The 20,774-nt window shown below is 41.6% G+C and overlaps 2 protein-coding genes and 1 long non-coding RNA gene across 4 annotated transcripts in view; 1 reads left to right on the top strand and 2 right to left on the bottom strand.

The window, feature by feature from the left end:
• Window positions 1–20,774, top strand: part of LOC127444669 (uncharacterized) — a 78,644-nt gene that overhangs the window by 39,750 nt on the left and 18,120 nt on the right. The gene's annotated exons all lie outside the window — the stretch shown is intronic.
• LOC127444656 (zinc finger protein 883-like) lies at window positions 139–8,091 on the bottom strand. The gene is made up of 3 exons (XM_051704166.1): window positions 7,622–8,091; window positions 7,228–7,552; window positions 139–1,614 (listed from the first exon to the last, which is right to left on the bottom strand). The coding sequence occupies exons 1-3, from the start codon at window positions 8,012–8,014 to the stop codon at window positions 641–643; spliced, it is 1,692 nt and encodes a 563-aa protein (XP_051560126.1). The 5' UTR covers window positions 8,015–8,091; the 3' UTR covers window positions 139–640.
• Window positions 9,066–20,774, bottom strand: part of LOC127444652 (zinc finger protein 501-like) — a 29,620-nt gene continuing 17,911 nt past the window's right edge. Inside the window, exons 2-4 of one of the 2 annotated variants that reach the window (XM_051704158.1) lie at window positions 14,399–14,807; window positions 13,897–14,329; window positions 9,066–13,672 (exon numbers count right to left, since the gene is read on the bottom strand). In XM_051704158.1, the coding sequence (XP_051560118.1) occupies window positions 12,669–13,672; window positions 13,897–14,329; window positions 14,399–14,807 (1,846 nt within the window). In that variant the 3' untranslated portion in view covers window positions 9,066–12,668. The remainder of the gene's footprint in view (window positions 13,673–13,896; window positions 14,330–14,398; window positions 14,808–20,774) is intronic. The other variant, XM_051704160.1, reaches the window with a different exon arrangement.

The raw sequence follows: 20,774 nt of genomic DNA on the forward strand, positions 1-20,774 counted from the left end.
AAAATAAAGCATAGCCTATAGCGAAGCCAAAACGTAATGTCCACGCATGTGGACGCTGGGTCTCACGAGGTTAAAGCACTTTGAGTGTAGACAGAGATTATTTAAATGGACTTTGAGCATGGTGAAAGAAAAGCACTATGTCGGTGAAATTAATTTATTAAAAATGTGTAAATAAGTGTATAGTTTATCATCCTCAAAGCAAGTAATATTTTGGTTATAAATGTTTCCTCAAATGACAATATCAACATGAAAACAGACTGTTATGACTCCGGCACTGAACATCTCTGAGTGATAATTTCAGGCAGGCAATGTCCAAGCTCACAAGATTCATCTGCGCATTGAGAAGGGGCGAAACACATCTCACGTAAAGTGTTCTTCCACAAAATTTCTTGCAATGTTAAGTTTCAACTAGAGATGTCACTAGAGAGCACAAAGATCCGCAGTGCAGCTTTAACTACAGTTATTAGAACTGTCCTGTTCACCCCAACACAACTACATTCAGTGTATTCAAATCTCTCCATCTCTACTCACAATCCAACAAGAAAGCTCAGTGTGATTCTGCCCCATACTGGCAGAGATTAACATACTGATTCTGGAAAGGCTGAAAGAGTCAGATTTTCCACTGAGCATTGAAAACATGCTATGATGATTCTAGTTTTTTAGCATGTCTCTTTTGATGAGCATTAAAACTCGTTAAATAAGCAAATCTCTCCCCGCAGATAGAGCAGCTGTAAGGTTTCTCTCCTGTATGCACTCTCTGATGGGTTTTCAGGACATCTTGGAAGGCAAATGTTTTGTCACACTGAGTGCATTTGTAAGGTCTTTCTCCAGTATGTGTCCTCTGGTGCTTTTTTAAGTTATAATGTTTACTGAAATTCTTCCCACAAACGCTACAGTGATAAGGCTTTTCTCCCGTGTGCACTCTCACATGAACTCTCAAATCACCTGGATCAGAAAATCTCTTTCCACAGTGAGAGCAGAGGTAAGGTTTCTCTCCAGTGTGCATTCTCTCATGGATTATCAGCTGAGACTTATGACGGTAATGTTTATCACAGTGGGAGCATCGATAGGGTTTCTCCTCAGAGTGTGTTTTCTGATGCGATTGTAGACTATATGACTGCGTAAATGTTTTTCCACATTCACCGCACTGATACGGCCTCTCATTGGTGTGCATACGCAAGTGTTTCTTAAGTTGGGGTCCATAGCTGAATCCCTTCTCACACTGAGGACACTTGTATGGTTTCTCCCCCGTGTGTATTCTCTTATGAGCAACAAGACTTCCTTTCGTTGTGAAACACTTGTCACACTCACTGCATTGAAAAGGCTTTTCACCACTGTGTGTCCTCATGTGAATTTGTAGAGTAGAAGGAGCTGAGAAAATCTTCCCGCACTGATCACAGTGGAACCCCTCTCTTCTGTGCACTTCTGAATGAAGTTTCTTCTCTTCTTTGGTAGAAAAGCTGCACCCACATCTCCTACATTTGAAGAATTTATTTTCTGTGCATCTTCTCTCACGTCTCACTAAACGTGACTGTGACACTCTTTTACCAGATGCTGTCAAACGCTGTTTTGATGTAGAAGCCGTTTCTCCACCAGCAGATGAATCACTGTTTTCTACAAGGAACATGACAGTTAATAATAGTAAGATTGCAAATATTACACAAACTATTTATAATGAATGTGATGTTGTGTGGTTAGAGAGCAAGGCTTGAGGTGAAGAAAAATATCCATCAGAATGAATAATATCCATCCATGTGTTTATCCTCACTTTAATGCATATCTGTGACTTTAATTAGATAATAATGTGTTCTAAATAGAAGGGCATGCAAAAAAAAAGTGACTATGAAAACATCCCCCATATCGTGTTTTAGCCTGCCTGCCTGCCTGTCTGTGTATCTACCTACCTACCTACATAGCTATCTATCTACGTATCCATATATGTATCCATCCATCCATGTATCCATCCAAGTATGTATGTATCTACAGTTGAAGTAAGAAGTTTACATACACTTAGGTTGAATTAATTAAAACTCCTTTTTTAAGCACTCTACAGATTTTATATTAGCAAATTATAGTTTTGGCAAGTCGTTTAGGTCATCTGCTTTGTGCACGGCACAAGTAGTTTTTCCAACAATTGTTTCACTTTTAATTGACTAGATCACAATTCCAGTGGGTCAGAAGTTTACATGCACTAAGTTAACTGTGCCTTTAAGCAGCTTGGAAAATTGATGTAAAGCCTTTAGGCAATTAGCCAATTAGCTTCTGATAGGAGGTGTACTGAATTGGAGGTGTACTTGTGGATGTATTTTAAGGCCTACCTTCAAACTCAGTGCCTCTTTGCTTGACATCATGTGAAAATCAAAAGAAATCAGCCAAGACCTCAGAATTATTTTATTTTTTTATTTTATTTTTCAGGTTTTAGGTTTGATATAGGACTCATTTTACTGTGGATATAGATACCTGTCTACCTGTTTCCTCCAGCATCTTCACAAGGTCCTTTGCTGTTGTTCTGGGATTGATTTGCACTTTTCGCACCAAACTACGTTCATTTCTAGGAGACAGATTGTGTCTCCTTCCTGAGCAGTATGATGGATGCGTGGTCCCATGGTGTTTATACTTGCGTACTATTGTTTGTACAGATGAACGTGGTACCTTCAGGTGTTTGGAAATTGTTACCAAGGATGAACCAAACTTGTGGAGGTCCAAAAAAATCAGATCTTGGCTGATTTCTTTTGATTTTCCCATGATGTCAAGCAAAGAGGCACTGAGTTTGAAGTATCTATCTATCTATCTACATATGTATCTATCTATCTACATATCGATCCATCTATCTATCTACGCATCTATCTTACAATCTATATATCTATCTACGTATCTATCTATCTATCTACGTATCTGTCTATGCATCTTTCTACGCATCTATCTTACTATGTATATGTCTATCTACGCATCTATCTACGTATCTGTCTATCTACGCATCTGTCTGTCTGTCTACACATCTACCTACGCATCTGTCTGTCTGTCTACGCGTCTATCTACGCATCTGTCTGTCTACGCGTCTATCTACGTATCTGTCTATCTACGCGTCTATCTATCTATGCATCTGTCTTACTACATATCTATCCATCTATCTATCTACGTATATGTCTATCTACGTATCTATCTATCACTACGTATCTATCTACGTATCTGTTTATCTACTCATCTATGCATCTATCTACGCATCTACATATCTATCTGTCTATCTATCTACGCATCTATCTATATAGTAAGACTGGAGAGGATGCTAACAGAGTCAAGTGATACGTTTGTAGCCAAAGCTGCCCCCATCCTGGCTACAGGGAGGAAATGGACCCCAGCAGAAGCATCCGAGCAGGCAAAAGCAGCGCTCAAGCACAGAGACATCGTGGGTCGAGTGCAGCAAGGGAGGGGTGGTCTTGGCCTTGGGACCAGCACACCAACCTGGAACAAGGCAACTCTGTCACGGAGATGCAGGCTCGTGGTGCAGGAGATACGTCAGCAGGAGGCGGCAGCAAGTTGCGTAAAGGCCATCGCTCAGGCAAAGCAAGGGCAATGGACAGGATGGGAGGGAGTGGAGAAGAGAAAAGATCTCCTGGAAAGACCTGTGGGAAATGGAGACATTCAGAACGAGCTTCATCATCAAGGCTGCCTATGATGTCCTGCCATCTCCCAAGAATCTCAGCCAGTGGTACGGCGAAGACCACACATGCTCCTTCTGTTCGAGTCCGGCAACACTAAAGCACATCCTGGTGGGCTGCAAAACCAGCCTCACTCAAGGCCAATACACCTGGCGGCACAACCAGGTGCTACAATGTCTTGCATCAGTGCTGGATGGTCGGCGGATGAGCGTCAACGCCCTTTCTCCCCCTTCATCCCACCAGCCGGCAATAGCATTTGTCCGGGAAGGTGAGGGTCAAGCCAGACCTACCTCATCAAGACCAGACACCGGGTGGCTAGGCGGAGCACGTGATTGAAAGATGATGGCAGACTTAGGCCAGAGGCTCTGCTTCCCAACTGAGATTGCGTCAACCAACCTCAGACCAGACCTTGTGCTATGGTTGGCCTCACTCCATCTCATGTACATCATTGAACTTACAGTGCCCTGAGAGGATGCAGTGGACAAAGCCTATGAGTGCAAGAAACTAAGGTACGCTGAGCTTGCAGCCGATGCGCAACATCACGGCTGGAAATTAAAGGTCTGGCCAGTTGAAGTAGGCTGCAGAGGGTATGTGGCCACATCAATGTCAAGGCTACTCCGAGAGTTGGGAGTACGAGGGAAGGTCCACCGGCAAGCAAAGAACTCTCAAGAACTGCAGAAAAGGGTAGTCAGTGGCTTTGGGTGAAGAGAAAGGACTCTACCTGGGCCCTCAAGTGAGTAGATGGCATTGAGGGAGTGAGCCCGGGATGCTGGGATTCACTGCTGAATCCTCTGGAGGTGTCGTGGGCCTATCAGCGAAACATCGAGGAAAGAGGGCGCCCACTTGATAACCCAAAAGATGCCATCACTCACTCGACCAAGCTTAGGCAGCATTTCTCACATGTGCAATTAAGGGATAATAACATCAAGTCCTACATAACAGATCTACGCATCTATCTACCTATCAACGTATCTATCTATGTCTAGCTGAGTGCTATTATTTAGGGCATTGTAAGAGAGCTTTATAATATAATTATTAAATATATTTTCATTAGGTTCCAACCTTGTATATATTTTTTGTTATATTGCATCAAATCATATATATATATATATATATATATATATGAAAAAATATATATATATCTACACACACACTAATGGTCAAAAGTTTTGAAACACATTATTATAATTTTTTTCTACACATTTTAGAATAATAGTATAGTCATCAAAACTATGGAATAACATAAATGGAACTATGGGAATTATGTTGTGACTAAACAAAATCCAAAATAAATCAAAACTGTGTTTTATTTAAGCATCTTCAAAGTAGTCACCCTTTGCCTAGAATTTGCAGACATGTACTCTTGACATTTTCTCAACCAACTTCTTGAGGTATCGCCCTGGGATGCTTTTTAAACAGTATTGAAGCAGTTCCCATCTATGTTGGGCACTTATTGGCTGCTTTTCTTTATTATTTGGTTCAAGTCATCAATTTCAAAAACTTTTTTTTTTATTAAATTTTAGTTTTATAATGAAATAAATTAATATGGTGGCACAATTATATTTTTGTCTACAAAACTAATTTCAAACATTTAAGCATACGCCTTCAGATCAAAAGATTTTTAAGATCATGAGAAACATTTCAGTCAAGAGTTTCAAAACATTTGACCGGTAGTGTATATATATATATATATATATATATATATATATATACAGTGCATCCGGAAAGTATACACAGCGCTTCACTTTTTCCACATTTTGTTATGTTACAGCCTTATTCCAAAATGGATTAAATTCATTATTTTCCTCAAAATTCTCCAAACAATACCCCATAGTGACAACGTGAAATAAGTTTGTTTGAAATCTTTGCAAATTTATAAAAAAAAAAAAAAAAAGATTAAAAAAAAAATCACATGAACATAAGTATTCACAGCCTTTGCCATGACACTCAAAATTGAGCTAAGGTGCATCCTGTTTCCACTGATCATCCTTGAGATGTTTCTACAACTTGATTGGAGTCCACCTGTGGTAAATTCAGTTGATTGGACATGATTTGGAAAGGCACACACCTGTCTATATAAGGTCCCACAGTTAACAGTGCATGTCAGAGCACAAACCAAGCCATAAAGTCCAAGGAATTGTCTGTAGACCTCTGAGACAGGATTGTAGAGGCACAGATCTGGGGAAGGGTACAGAAAAATGTCTGCAGCATTGAAGGTCCCAATGAGCACAGTGGCCTCCATCATCCATAAATGGAAGAAGTTTGGAACCACCAGGACTCTTCCTAGAGCTGGCCGCCCGGCCAAACTGAGCGATCGTGGGAGAAGGGCCTTAGTCAGGGAGGTGACCAAGAACCCGATGGTCACTCTGACAGAGCTCCAGCGTGTCTTTGTGGAGAGAGGAGAACCTTCCAGAAGAACAACCATCTCTGCAGCACTCCACCAATCAGGCCTGTATGGTAGAGTGGCCAGACGGAAGCCACTCCTCAGAAAAAGGCACATGATAACCCGCCTGGAGTTTGCCAAAAGGCACCTGAAGGACTCTCACACCATGAGAAACAAAATTCTCTGGTCTGATGAAACAAAGATTGAACTCTTTGGCCTGAATGGCAAGTGTCATGTCTGGAGGAAACCAGACACCGCTCATCACCTGGCCAATACCATCCCTACAGTGAAGCATGGTGGTGGCAGCATCATGCTGTGGGGATGTTTTTCAGTGGCAGGAACTGGGAGACTAGTCAGGATCGAGGGAAAGATGAATGCAGCAATGTACAGAGACATCCTTGATGAAAACCTGCTCCAGAGCGCACTGGACCTCGGACTGGGGTGAAGGTTCATCTTCCAACAGGACAACGACCCTAAGCACACAACTAAGATAACAAAGGAGTGGCTCCGGGACAACTCTGTGAATGTCCTTGAGTGGCCCAGCCAGAGCCCAGACTTGAACCCGATTGAACATCTCTGGAGAGATCTGAAAATGGCTGTGCACCGACGCTCCTCATCCAACCTGATGGAGCTTGAGAGGTCCTGCAAAGAAGAATGGGAGAAACTGCCCAAAAATAGGTGTGCCAAGCTTGTAGCATCATACTCAAAAATACTTGAGGCTGTAATTGGTGCCAAAGGTGCTTCAACAAAGTACTGAGCAAAGGCTGGGAATACTTATGTACATGTGATTTTTTTTCGTTTTTTTTTTTTTTAATTTGCAAAGATTTCAAACAAACTTCTTTCACGTTGTCATTATGGGGTATTGTTTGTAGAATTCTGAGGAAAATAATGTATTTAATCCATTTTGGAATAAGGCTGTAACATAACAAAATGTGGAAAAAAGTGAAGCGCTGTGAATACTTTCTAGATGCACTGTATTACATATGATTACATAGATATATATTTTATATGGTGATGCACCCTTCTTGGATTTCTTAATATCTTTTTTAGTTTTCGGTTGCATTACGCTTACATATTGTCAAAAGTCTTGGGAATAAAGACAAAAATTTACCAGCCAGTGGCGATAAATTTTCCAACGTGTCTGTAAAGGGTTGAGAACACATGACATTAAGCGAACAAATGTACCTGAAACAATAAAATACACATCCTCATCATGATTTTTATTGTAATCAGTGTGTTGTTCCTCTACTGTGGTTTCTTCTGTCATCTCCATCATCATCTGCTCAGAAGCCAGAGACTCTGTGGAGGTTTGATCACCCTGATTACTGTCACACACACTCTCCTGAGTGTCAGTATAACAGAGTAAAGTGAGGCTGAGCTCTGAGTCCTGTGTGTCTCTGGATCTCTGTTCAGATCTCTGATCTCTGATGCTCCACACTGAATCCTGACATTCTGTGGAGGTCCCATCAGTCACACACACTGAAGATTGACAGGAAACCTTCTCCAGCTCCTGACAAACACAACACAATCACTGTACTGACTCATCTGGACTCTTGATATATTTAACAGCTGTACAAACCTCTCCGTTCAGTGGATCTCCTCTTTCCCTCAGCTTTGCCTCCAGTAACGCCACCTCTTTCTTCAGCTGAGAGATTTCTGTCATCAAATCATCAATATCCAGCATGGACAGATCAGTTCCTACTGATTTACAGCACATCAAATCCACCTGCAAACTCATCTTCAACATCTCAACACAAAAACTCAATAAGACTCCTGAAACAGGATATTTAAAGCTCTTGTCAAAACAAAGAGAAAACGTTTGGTTTGCTGTCATGAAAGAGAGGAAATCATCAAGAATAGAAACAGATAAGTGACATAAATGTATGAAAGACGCAGCAGCTGAACATCTAAACAAACTGTGAGTTCTTCTTTCTTTGTTTAGTGAGTTTACCGGCGGACTAAAGAGCTTCATACCGACTCCTGCTGGACTGGAGACACAACACAATCAACACTAGATTCAGCAGGAGGATCTCAGAAACATCTTGTGATTATTTCAATAGACAAAAATGAGTCATTTAAGCATTTGAGTGATGCAATCAGTGATGATGTCAATTAAAAACTGTAGGCTACTGCACTCATATTATAAGCTTTAGCCTCTTTCGAATACGCTTTAATATATTTTCATAAAGTTTATTAATAAAAACAAACTCTCTTGTCAGATGTAGTAGATGTTAAAAAAAAAAGAAAAAAAAAAAAAAAGAAATGCCTCTGAATAAAACGTAACTGTCGGAGGAAATGTTAGACTATATGCAAATATGATTATCATGAAGGGCAATGACAGGTCCACAAAAATGTTATCCCAGAATATATATATATATATATAATTATTATTATTATTATTTTTATGGAGTAGGCTTAAAGCACCAATTAACAGCAAATTAACTGTACAATTTTGTAGATTAGCTTCAAAATTAAAGTGCATCTTGTTGTGGGGCATTTGTTTCTGTTTCACACATGACAATAAAAGAAACATTCAGTCAGTTACAATAATGACAACTGCACTCAATTTAATTTGTACTTTCTGCTTGTGCATAGTGGGAATTTTGATTTATCCAAGTGGCTCGAGTCTTTTCAGTACTTTCACCAAAATTCATTCAGTAACTATTTCTGGAGATGCCAAAAGGTGGAGACAAATGAGCGTCTTATGTGACATGAGTCACTGAATCAACAAAAGAAAGAAACTATTCTTTCCTTTAAAACAGGGTTACTCAACTTCGGAAAGGTCAGGGGCCGCAAATGTAGATCCCTGTACCCTCGAGGGTTGCACTCTTGATTTTTATGATTTTATATATATATATATACATATATAGTTAACTTTTATATATAGAATGTTTGAATGTTAATTAAAGGGATAATTTGGGTGGGCTCAGGCCCACCCTTGGCTACGCCACTGAATATATCATGTCCATTTATCTATTTATTTGGCAAGAAGTTGTATAATAATAAGCGTAGCAGTCGTGATCACACATTCAGGGTTTATTCTGCGATAACTCCAGGCCGACTGTACATTATCACTTACATACATTTCGAAGAGATCATTAAATGTATAGAGACATTAAACAATTACTACTCAGTATTTCAGTATTAGACTACTGATTTATTGAAGCATTTCATTTTCAAGGTATTTAAAGAAAAGCTTAATGTAGAATAGGGCTGGGTGATATGTAAACAATATTTTAGCGATAACTGCCTTAAAAAATATTAATAACAGTTAATGCTGCCTATAAAAAATAAAACTCAATTTTAGGTTCAAGGTGAACGTGTCTTGCGTTACTTTATGATTTAATCACTTTCATCTTTGTTTTTTTAATACAAAGACACCTGTATATATTACTGAACCTGCAGAGTTGCGTTCACAATGCATGTTACCCATGTGGAAATAAAGTGACCTAAACTCACAGCACCTCCCGAGATGATCTGAGATCATTTGCAGCATTCTCATAGACGACATTATTCTTGCAAATAGACGAATGAAACAGAGAAAAAAAAGAGTGAGAACTCTTTACATACGCTTGTTCCATGAGACAGGGTCCTGTTGCACGCCTCTGAACAAACAGCGAATCAGACACAAGCATTGACAGCTTTTCTTTTGTCTGTTCTTAAAAATATAATAAAGTGTGTTTCTTCAAGCGTGTGTCTTTGTGACTGATAGCATTTCTTGTCATGTGTCACTCCCAGATCTTACAGGTCACCCGCCTTTTGCAGGTAGATGAGCATAATTACCCGCGCGTGGAATACATTTGGACGAGGAGCTTGCGGACTGGATTCAGCCTTGTCGTATTTTGCGGGTGGCGGGTGCTAGTTTCACACCCTAGCCACTGTTTAATATATTTGCCGACTTCCCAGATCCATGGTTTTGCCATTTCCCAATATTGACGATCATTGTCTGTTCGCAGTCGGCATCATCACCCAGCCCTAATGTAGAATTAATTTAAGTGTTGCACAATTATGGTAGCAAAGTTTACAAAATTGGTAACTACAAAGTTTGACAGCAAAAGTTATGTATAAATGCACAAATATAGGGCATTTTCATGTTTCATAGGTGTAACCAGTCCTGCTTGATCCACTCCGAACGGGACTCGAACTGCTGTCTCCAGCATGGGAGGTGGGCGCGCAAACGAGGAGGCTAAAAGCTACAGCCTCTAGCATCAGCCGCTAGTGCGCCTCTTGAGGCCAGGGGAGTGAGGATTACATACTGCACAGCTATCATGTACCAGCTCTCTCTCATTACATAGGGAAGTCTAGTAGCAGCACTATCGTAGCAAAGTTGAGCAGATTTCATTTTGAGGTCTGTCTCGAGCCCAGCTAAAATTCGGAAATGTGATTGATTTAGAAATATCGTGCCCCAGTTTTGGGAAAGTTACTTAAAAAACATTGGCTATCTAAGCTACCAGCTACTCAACAGAAAAAATTTGTTAAGCTAAGCTAAAAGCTACACTTCAGAGAAAGTAGCAAGTTAAGCTACACGCCAAAAGTATCTTGCATTCAACTGATCACAATGTATAGTCAGGATATTAATAACATGAAAAATTACTATTTGAAAACAATTTTCATTATTTCTTATTCTTCCAAGATTTCTCATCAAAAAAATCCTCCACATGCAGCAATGACAGCTTTGCAGATCTTTGGCATTCCAGCTGTCAGTTTGTCCAGATACTCAGGTGACATTTCACCCCACACTTCCTGTAGCACTTGCCATAGATGTGTCTGTCTTGTCGGGCACTTCTCACGCACCTTACAGTCTAGCTGATCCCACAAAAGCTCAATGGGGTTAAGATCCAGAACACTCTTTTCCAATTATCTGTTGTCCAATGTCTGTGTTTCTTTGCCCACTCGAACCTTTTCTTTTTGTTCTTCTGTTTCAAAAGTGTCTTTTTCTTTGCAATTCTTCCCATGAGGCCTGCACCCCTGAGTCTTCTCTTTACTGTTGTACATGAAACTGGTGTTGAGCGGGTAGAATTCAATGAAGCTGTCAGCTGAGGACATGTGAGGCGTCTATTTCTCAAACTAGAGACTCTGATGTACTTATCCTCTTGTTTAGTTGTACATCTGGTCTTCCACATCTCTTTCTGTCCTTGTTAGAGTCAGTTGTCCTTTGTCTTTGAAGACTGTAGTGTACACCTTTGTATAAAATCTTCAGTTTTTTGGCAATTTCAAGCATTGTATAGCCTTCATTCCTCAAAACAATGATTGACTGACGAGTTTCCAAAGAAAGCTGTTTCTTTTTGGCCATTTTTGACCTAATATTGACCTTAAGACATGCCAGTCTATTGCATACTGTGGCAACTCAAAAACAAACACAAAGACAATGTTAAGCTTCATTTAATGAACCAAATATCTTTCAGTAGTGTTTGATATAATGGCAAGTGATTTTCTAGTACCAAATGATCAATTTAGCATGATTACTCAAGGATAAGGTGTTGGAGTGATGGCTGCTGTCTAGATTTGATCAAAAATGACTTTTTTCACATAGTGATGGTGCTGTTTTTTACATCAGTAATGTCCTGACTATACTTTGTGATCAGTTGAATGCCACTTTGGTGAATTAAAGTAAAAATTTCCTTCCAAAACAGCAAAATCTGTATATTATTCCAAACTTTTGTCCGCCAGTGTAAATATAATTGTTGTAGATCAAAGTACTTCAAACAATACCATGGTACTTTGATATATGGTTTCCATATTTATATACCATTTTATTTACATAGTGCTACCAGGTAATGGTACATGTCCAAAAAATATGGTAATGCCATGGTTCATTTTTGTGTGTTTTCATGTAGGCTACTAAGTGTTTTGATACTCTTTTGGAGGTAAAATGTCTTTACCCGCAGTAGTCGTTCACAATCTGCACACGTGTTGAATTTAAAGACCTTCTTTGTCACAGGCAAACTATAGGATGCAATTGCAGGTTTGGTTTCCATTTATTGTAGATATACTGTATATGCACTGCACCAGCGTTATCTTTAATTTCCGTGTTTTAAAGCATTCTGTTAGCATGTTGGTCAGTGAGAAACTGCTCCAAATGACTCAGCAGCATGCGCGTGAGCTTTCTGAGTCATTCAGATTGAATCGTTAGCTGACTCAAGACCGCTTTGCAATCATGAGTGGCCAATTCATTGTAAAGGAATGACTCAAAAGAGTGATTAATTTGTAAATCAGACATTTTTAATTCTGATTCAAAACTGGCGACAGTAAATACAAGGTATATGGAATAATGTAGCGGTGTAGCTTTTGTTAACGCTAAGCCGCTACCTAATAAAAATATAGATTTGCTACTGAAAAGCTAATTGATTTAAAAACTAGCGAAAATATCACCTCGCTACTGGGAAATGTAGTTAAGCTAACAGCTTTGCTATTCGTAGCAAAGCTACTGCCCACCACTGCTCGCCCCCAACTGAAACAGAGGTTTTGATTGGTTCTGTTACTAAGTCATGCTTGTCCACACCCGTTGGTCCGTGCTCCGTGCGCTTATAATAAGCTCTCAGCCCCCTACTGGCTGAGAGCTTGATTTACTGATTCTGGACGAGCTGAAAGAGTCTCCTTCCACTGAGCCATGAAAAAGACAAACACTATAATGATTCTTGATCTTTAGCATGTTTGTTCTGATGAGTATTAAAACTTCCTAAATAAGCAAATCTCTCCCCACAGATGGAGCAGCTGTAAGGTTTCTCTCCTGTATGCACTCTCTCATGGGTTTTCAAGGTACCTTGTCGAGCAAACGTTTTGTCACACTGAGTGCATCTGTAAGGTCTTTCTCCAGTATGTGTCCTCAGGTGATTTGCAAAGGTATCGTGTCGACTGAAACTCTTCCCACAATCACAGTTATAAGGCTTTTCTCCCGTGTGCACTCTCTGATGAATGCTCAACTGACCCTGAGCATAAAAGCTCTTTCCACAGTGAGAGCAGAGGTAAGGTTTCTCTCCAGAGTGCATTCTCTCATGGACTATCAGATTAGCTTTCTGACGGAAACGTTTATCACACAGTGAACATTGATAGTGTTTCTGATCAGAGTGTATTTTCTGATGTGACTTTAGATAATCTAGTCGTGTAAATGTTTTACCACATTCACTGCACTGATACGGTCTCTCATTAGTGTGCACACGAACATGTTTCGTCAGATGGGGCTTGTGGTTGAATCTCTTCTCACAGTGAGGACACTTGTACGGTTTCTCCCCTGTGTGTGTCCTCTCATGAGCAACAAGAACTCCTTTAAAGCTGAAACACTTCTCACACTCACTGCATTGAAAAGGCTTTTCGTCACCGTGTATCCTCATGTGAGCTTTTAGATTATAAGGAGTGGTAGAAGAAAACTTCCCGCACTGCTCACAGTGGAACTGCTTCTTTACTCTGTGCACTTTTGCATGAAAGTTTCTCTCTTGTATGGTAGAAAAACTGCACCCACACGTCCTGCATTTGAAGAATTTCTGTTCTGTGTGTTTTCTCTCATGTCTCGCTAAATGTCCCTTTGAGCTAAATGTCTTCTCACAGGTGATGCAGGAAAGACTCTGTGCTGACAGACACTCTTTTGATGTAGAAGTCGTTTCTCCATCTGAACATGAACCACTGTTTGCACCTACATGGAACAGGACAGTAATAGTAAGATAGTATTAATCATACCAACTATTTAATGAACATGATAGAAAGTAAGGGTGTTGTGGTGTGGTTAGAAAGCAAAAGAAAACTCTTGGGTTGAATGAATGTTGTTGCATTAGACAAAATATCCAACCATGTTGCATCAGCAAACAAATGATTGTAGAGCTTCTCTTAGAACTTTAAAGGTGATTTTTAGAGGTAAACCTGAAGGAAGAAAATCATCATCATCATCGTCATGTTGAATAACATCCTCATCATCTTCATCGTGATCATCATCTTCATCGTGATCATCATGTTGCTCCTCTGCTGTGGTTTCTCCTCTCATCTCCATCAGGTTCCTGCAGTCCAGCAGCTTCACTGAACACATCTTCAATGGTATCTGCAGCATCTGCTGTTCTCCAGCGTTACAGACAGAAGCCAGAGACTCTGTGGAGGTTTGATCACCCTGATTACTGTCACACACACTCTCCTGAGTGTCAGTATAACAGAGTAAAGTGAGGCTGAGCTCTGAGTCCTGTGTGTCTCTGGATCTCTGTTCAGATCTCTGATCTCTGACGCTCCACACTGAATCCTGACATTCTGTGGAGGTCCCATCAGTCACACACACTGAAGATTGACAGGAAACCTTCTCCAGCTCCTGACAAACACAACACAATCACTGTACTGACTCATCTGGACTCTTGATATATTTAACAGCTGTACAAACCTCTCCGTTCAGTGGATCTCCTCTTTCCCTCAGCTTTGCCTCCAGTAACGCCACCTCTTTCTTCAGCTGAGAGATTTCTGTCATCAAATCATCAATATCCAGCATGGACAGATCAGTTCCTACTGATTTACAGCACATCAAATCCACCTGCAAACTCATCTTCAACATCTCAACACAAAAACTCAATAAGACTCCTGAAACAGGATATTTAAAGCTCTTGTCAAAACAAAGAGAAAACGTTTGGTTTGCTGTCATGAAAGAGAGGAAATCATCAAGAATAGAAACAGATAAGTGACATAAATGTATGAAAGACGCAGCAGCTGAACATCTAAACAAACTGTGAGTTCTTCTTTCTTTGTTTAGTGAGTTTACCGGCGGACTAAAGAGCTTCATACCGACTCCTGCTGGACTGGAGTTGCAGTTAATTCAAGATAGACTTCAGAGACAGTCATTCATCATTACAGCTCTTACAAAAAAGAAAACTGAACTCATAACCACATACAGAGTTTACGTGATGAATATAATAAGAGAAAAGCTGAGAGAACATGCCAATGCCTCAGAAGCCAATAGAGGAACCAAATCATCCTGCCCAACTTGTTCCCAGAACATTCCCAGAGCATATTTTTAAGGAATGTTTTCTTTATGGAAATATAACATTTGTTTTAGATTGTAACAATCCATTTCCAGAACGTTTCTGCAACCTCAATAAACAGACAAGCCACTGATAGATTATTTATTTACCATAATGATTTAAAATGATTATATCATTATTAAATTCAGCCACAACACATGTAGGAAGACTAATATATCATTTCTGCAACCCTGCTGTACGTCAACACTGAAACCTGAGCTTTGATTTTGCATTTTCTAATTAACCTTTAAATTAACCTTAACTAGGATAACATTAAATACATTTCTTACCACGTGTCCAGTTCAGTTAAGACATCTTTGTTTCTCTTCAGTTGTAGTCAGTAAACAAAACGCTTCTCAGCACTACATAAAGTTATTTTCGATTATGTAAGACAAATCTTTATCAAATCAATAACATCTCACATCTAGAAGTAATTATTTATTGAGGAAATCGATACACAAATGTCTGTCAGTGAATCGGTCCACCAGAATAACCATTAGAATAACTGTTCATTATAATGCTTTCTAATCCCACACACTGTTGTCTATCAACCACTCTGCAAAGTGCCAAATAATAAAATAAATGATCATGGAAAATAATGGAAAAATGTGAACGAAAATCAAATCTAAAAATAAACATTAAATGTTCTGTATAAGTTCTTCTAAGGTTCTCACACACACAAAACCCCCCCTGCAACATTCTGGGAAGGTTAGTTTATGGTTATACAAATACAGCCTAAAGAAAACGTTCCTAGAACGTTAGGAACTGGTTACCAAAATAATAACCAAATGGGAAATGCACGCTAACATTAGTGGAATGTGTTTGCTGGGAAATGTATATGCCCTGAGAATCATTTTGCAATAGGATTGTGATTCCCTGAATCGAATTGTGAGGTGCCTAAAGACTGTTCAAAAAAGTTGAAAATGGTCTTTATTAGCTTCAGAAGAATGTCATATACAGATGAAGTCAGAAGTTTGCATTCACTTCGGTTGAAATAATTAAAACTCATTTTTTAACCACTCCACAGATTTCATATTAGCAAACTACAGTTTTGGCAAGTCGTTTAGGACATCTACTTTGTGAATGACATGAGTAATTTTATCCAACAATTGTTTACAGACAGATTTTTTCACTTTTAATTGATTATATCACAATTCCAGTGGGTAAGAAGTTTGCATACACTAAGTTAACTGTGCCTTAAAGCAGCTTCCAGAAAATGATGTCAAGCCTTTAGACAATTAGCTTCTAATACATGTGGATGTAAGGCCTATCTTCAAACTCAGTGCCTCTTTGCTTGACATCATGGGAAAATCAAAAGACATCAGCCAAGACCACAGAAAAAAAAAAATTGTGGACCTCCACAAGTCTGGTTCATCCTTGGGAGCAATATCCAAATCCTGAAGGTACCACATTCATCTGTACAAACAACAGTATGAGAGTATAAACACCATGGGACCACGCAGCCATCATACCACTCAGGAAGGAAACACATTCTGTGCGAAAAGTGCAAATCAATCCCAGAACAACAGCAAAGGACCTTGAGAAGATGCTGGAGGAAACAGGTAGACAGGTATCTATATCCACAGTAAAACAAGTCCTATATCGACATAACCTGAAAGGCTGATCAGCAAGGAGGAAGCAACTGCTCCAAAACCACCATAAAAAAGCCAGACAACAGTTTGCAAAATCACATGGTGACAAAGATCTTACTATTTGGAGAAATGTCCTCTGGTCTGATGAAACAAAAATTGAACTTTTTGGTCGTAATGACCATCGTTATGTTTGGAGGAAAAAGGGTGAGGCTAAGATCACCATCCCAACCGTATAGCATGGGGGTGGCAGCATCATGTTGTGGGGTTGCTTTGCTGCAGGAGGGACTGGTGCACATCACAAAATAGATGGCATCATAAGGAAGGAAAATTATGTTGATATATTAAAGCAACATCTCAAGACATCAGCCAGGAAGTTAAAGCTTGGTTGCAAATGGGTCTTCCAAATGGACAGTGACCCCAAGCATACCTCCAAATTTATGGCAAAATGGCTTAAAGACAACAAATTCAAGGTATTGGAGTGGCCATCATAAAGCCCTGACCTCAATCTGATAGAAAATTTGTGGGCAGAACTGAAAAGCATGTGCGAGCAAGGAAGCCTAAATGCGCCAAAACTCCAGTAACTTATTGTGAGAAGCTTGTGGAAGGCTACCCAAAATGTTTGACCTAAGTTAAACAATTTAAAGGCAATGCTACTGTGGTAGTGGGGCGTGGTTCAGTGCCAGTTTGTGAATGGAGAGCAGGATCAGGAGATGAGAATGGTGAGGATCATATCTAACAGCTGTTTGTCACTGCAGTGAGAGTTGGAGATGGATTTAAGGGCAAGCCAGATGCCAGTGAGGGAGAGAGAGCTTCACACACCCCAAGACAGTGCTGTTCAAATGAGCACTGTGTTTGAGTGTTTGCCACTGAAAAGCATAGTTGAGTTTTGTAAAATAAATAACAACTTTGAGTTGGATTCACCGTCTCCCGCTTCCTCTTTTCCAAGGAGGTAAGAACCTTTCACAATGGTGACTAAACCTGAGAGCCGGAGGAAGACCGCCGCCATGGATGCCTCACCTCTGGAGGACATTTTTAAGACTCTCAACAGCATCCACCAGTCACAGCATCAGGCCCTCCTCGAGCTGCGCACCGAACAGGAGCAGCAGTTCATCGCGCTGCTCCAGGCCCAAGCGGAGGACCAGCAGGTGCTCCAGATCTTGATGCCCCAGGAGGGGGCTGCCACCGTGACCCCGCATCCGCCCCACCCTATATTCTGCTCATCAAGATGGGCCCCCAATATGATCCGGAAGCCTTCCTTGAGCTCTCTAAGCAGATGGCAGGGGGCCTGTGGGTGGCCAAGCACCCAGTGGGTGGTCCGCCTAATACCTGTGCTGTCCGGGGAAGCCCAACTCCTGGCACAGCAGTTACCCACAAGAACCTCCTGGATTATGCTGATTTAAGAAGAGCCATGGCTAAGCAATGCAATGACGGGTCTGTGATCAATCTGGTGGTACTGGAGCAGTTTATTGCTCAACTTCTGAGAGGGACGGTGGTGTGAGCCCATGCCACCGCCCGGCGTCACTTTAAACGGCTATCCAGCTGGCAGAAGACCACATGGCGGCATTTTCAGGAGCCAGCGAGCCCAGAGACCTTTCTCTCTCTCTCTCTCCCCTGTTTCCCCTCCTTCCCTCCTCCTTCTGTCCTGTTTCTCCTCCCCAGGGAGGTCCCCCTCCCAGACCAGCGCCCTGGCTTCGGGGGCTGCACCATCCACAGGTTTCCCCTGTCCCTCTCCGCTCTCGCTCCCAGGGTGGTGAATCCGCGTCCGTGGGCATGAAGACTGTGCCAGTTTGCTGGAGCTGCGAAGAGCCCGGGCATTTCCAGGACCAATGCCCGGTGATGGTGGTAGGGACATTAGTCCAGGTGTCCGATGCTCCACAGGCCTCCCCCAACTGAGCAGGGACATACCGCATACTTGCGTGTATTAAGGGGTGTACATACCAGGCCTTGGTGGGTTAAGGTTGCAACCAAAACTTCATCCATCAATGCTTAGTTCAAGATGAGGCTTTGGATGCTAGTCACAGGGTGAAAGTGAGATGTGGTTATGGGGATATCCATGGTTAGCCGGTAGTGATGCTGACTATTTAATTTGTGTCTTAGACGATGTGAGGGAAAATTGGGAGGAATCTTCGAACAGTAAAAACAAAATTCAATACATTCTTGACCTAAGAGCAAAACTCCACACATTGGGTCAGCTATCACAGCTACAGGATCAAGAATGTCAGTCCCGGCTGTATAACAAGGGAACTCGGCTACGGGACTTTGCACAGGGAGATAAAATCCTTGTATTGCTACCCACATCAAGCTCTAAATTACTCGCAAAGTGGCAAGGGCCCTTTGAGGTCACATGGCGAGTTGGGGAAGTTGATTATGAGGTTAAACGAATGGATGGGGTGGAGCACTGCAAATTTACTACCTCAACCTCTTAAAACCATGGAGGGAGGCGGTACCCATGTCCCTGGCGATGGTGATTCCAGAGAGGAAGGAGCTCGGGACGGAGGTGAACTTCAAAGCCAATCGAGGCACTCCGGTCACTTGTGGAGACCACCTCTCACGGACATGGCCCAGTTGCAAAGAGAATTCTCTGACATATTCTTGCCCCTTCCCAGTCGTACAAACCTCACAGAACACCATATCAAAACAACCACATTTTTATTCGACATTGGATTTGACAAAAGGATATTGGCAGATCCCCTTAACACCAATGTCCCATGAGAAAACAGCCTTCTCCACACCATTTGGCTTACAGCAATTCGTGACACTTCCATTCAGTTTGTTTGGGGCGTTATGGACCGAGTCCACAGACCGCACTCTGTGTACGTCGCTGCCTATCTGGATGACATCATTATATACAGTAATGATTGGCAGCAGCATATGCAGCATCTGAGGGCAGTTCTGAGGCGAACTCACGGCAAACCCCAAGAAGTGCACAATTGGACAGGTGGAGGTACGCTATCTGGGGTACCACTTGGCTCATGGGCAGGTGCGTCCCCAAATTAATAAGACTGCAGCAATTAAAACCTGTCCAAGACCCAAGACCAAAAAGAAAGTGAGACAGTTCCTTGGGCTGGCTGGCTATTATAGAAGGTTTGTACCTTATTATTCAGATGTCACCAGCCTGCTGACTGTTCTCACTAAAATGGGAGCCCCAGAACCGGTTCAGTGGTCAGAGCTGTGCCAACAGGCTTTTATGCAGGTGAAAGCTGTGCTTTGTGGCAGGCCGTTGTTACATTCTCCGGATTTTGCTCTCCCTTTTGTTTTACAGGCCGACATGTCGGACAGGGGGTTGGGAGCTGTGTTGTCCCAGGTGGTCGAGGGGGAGAAGCGTCTGGTGCTGTACATCAGTTGGTAGCTTTTGGCGAGAGAGGCGAGGTACAGCACCGTGGAAAAGCGATGTCTGGCCATCAAGTGGGCGGTCCTCACCTTTCGGTACTATCTCCTGGGATGGGCTTTCACCCTCTGTTTGGACCATGCCCCCTCCAGTGGCTCAATCACATGAAGGATACCAATGCGCGAATTACACGTTGGTATCTGGCTCTCCAGCTATTTAAGTTTGAGGTGGTCCACAGGCCGGGGGCGCAGATGGCTGTTGCAGCCTTCCTCTCCAGAAATGGAGGTGAGGGGGATGTACTGGGCCAGCCGGATGGCTCCCTGGCCTGAGTCGGGTGGTGAGGGTGTGGTTGAGCACCGGTTTGTGAATGGAGAGTAAGATCAGGAGATGAGAACAGTAAGGATCATCACCTGTCAATCATTTTTTTTAACAGCTGTTTGTCATTGCAGTGAGAGCTGGAGACGGGCTAGCCAGATGCCAGTGAGGGAGAGAGAGCTTCACACACCCCTAGACAGTGCTGTTTGAATTACCATTGTGTTTGTCACTGGAAAGCATTTAAGTGTTTACCGCTGGAAAGCGTAGTTGAGTTTTGTAAAATAAATAACACCTTTGAGTTGGATTCGCCGTCTCCCGCTTCCTCCTTTCCAAGAGAGCTAAGAACCTTTCACAGCTAACACATACTAACAAAGTGTATGTAAACTTCTGACCCACTGGGAATGTGATGAAAGAAATAAAAGCTGAAATAAATCATTCTCTCTACTATTATTGTGACATTTCACATTCTTAAAGTAGTGATCCTAACTGACCTAAGAGAGGGAATGTTGT

The sequence above is a fragment of the Myxocyprinus asiaticus genome, chromosome 8 (assembly GCF_019703515.2).
Source record: "Myxocyprinus asiaticus isolate MX2 ecotype Aquarium Trade chromosome 8, UBuf_Myxa_2, whole genome shotgun sequence".
Classification (NCBI taxonomy): Eukaryota; Metazoa; Chordata; class Actinopteri; order Cypriniformes; family Catostomidae; genus Myxocyprinus; species Myxocyprinus asiaticus.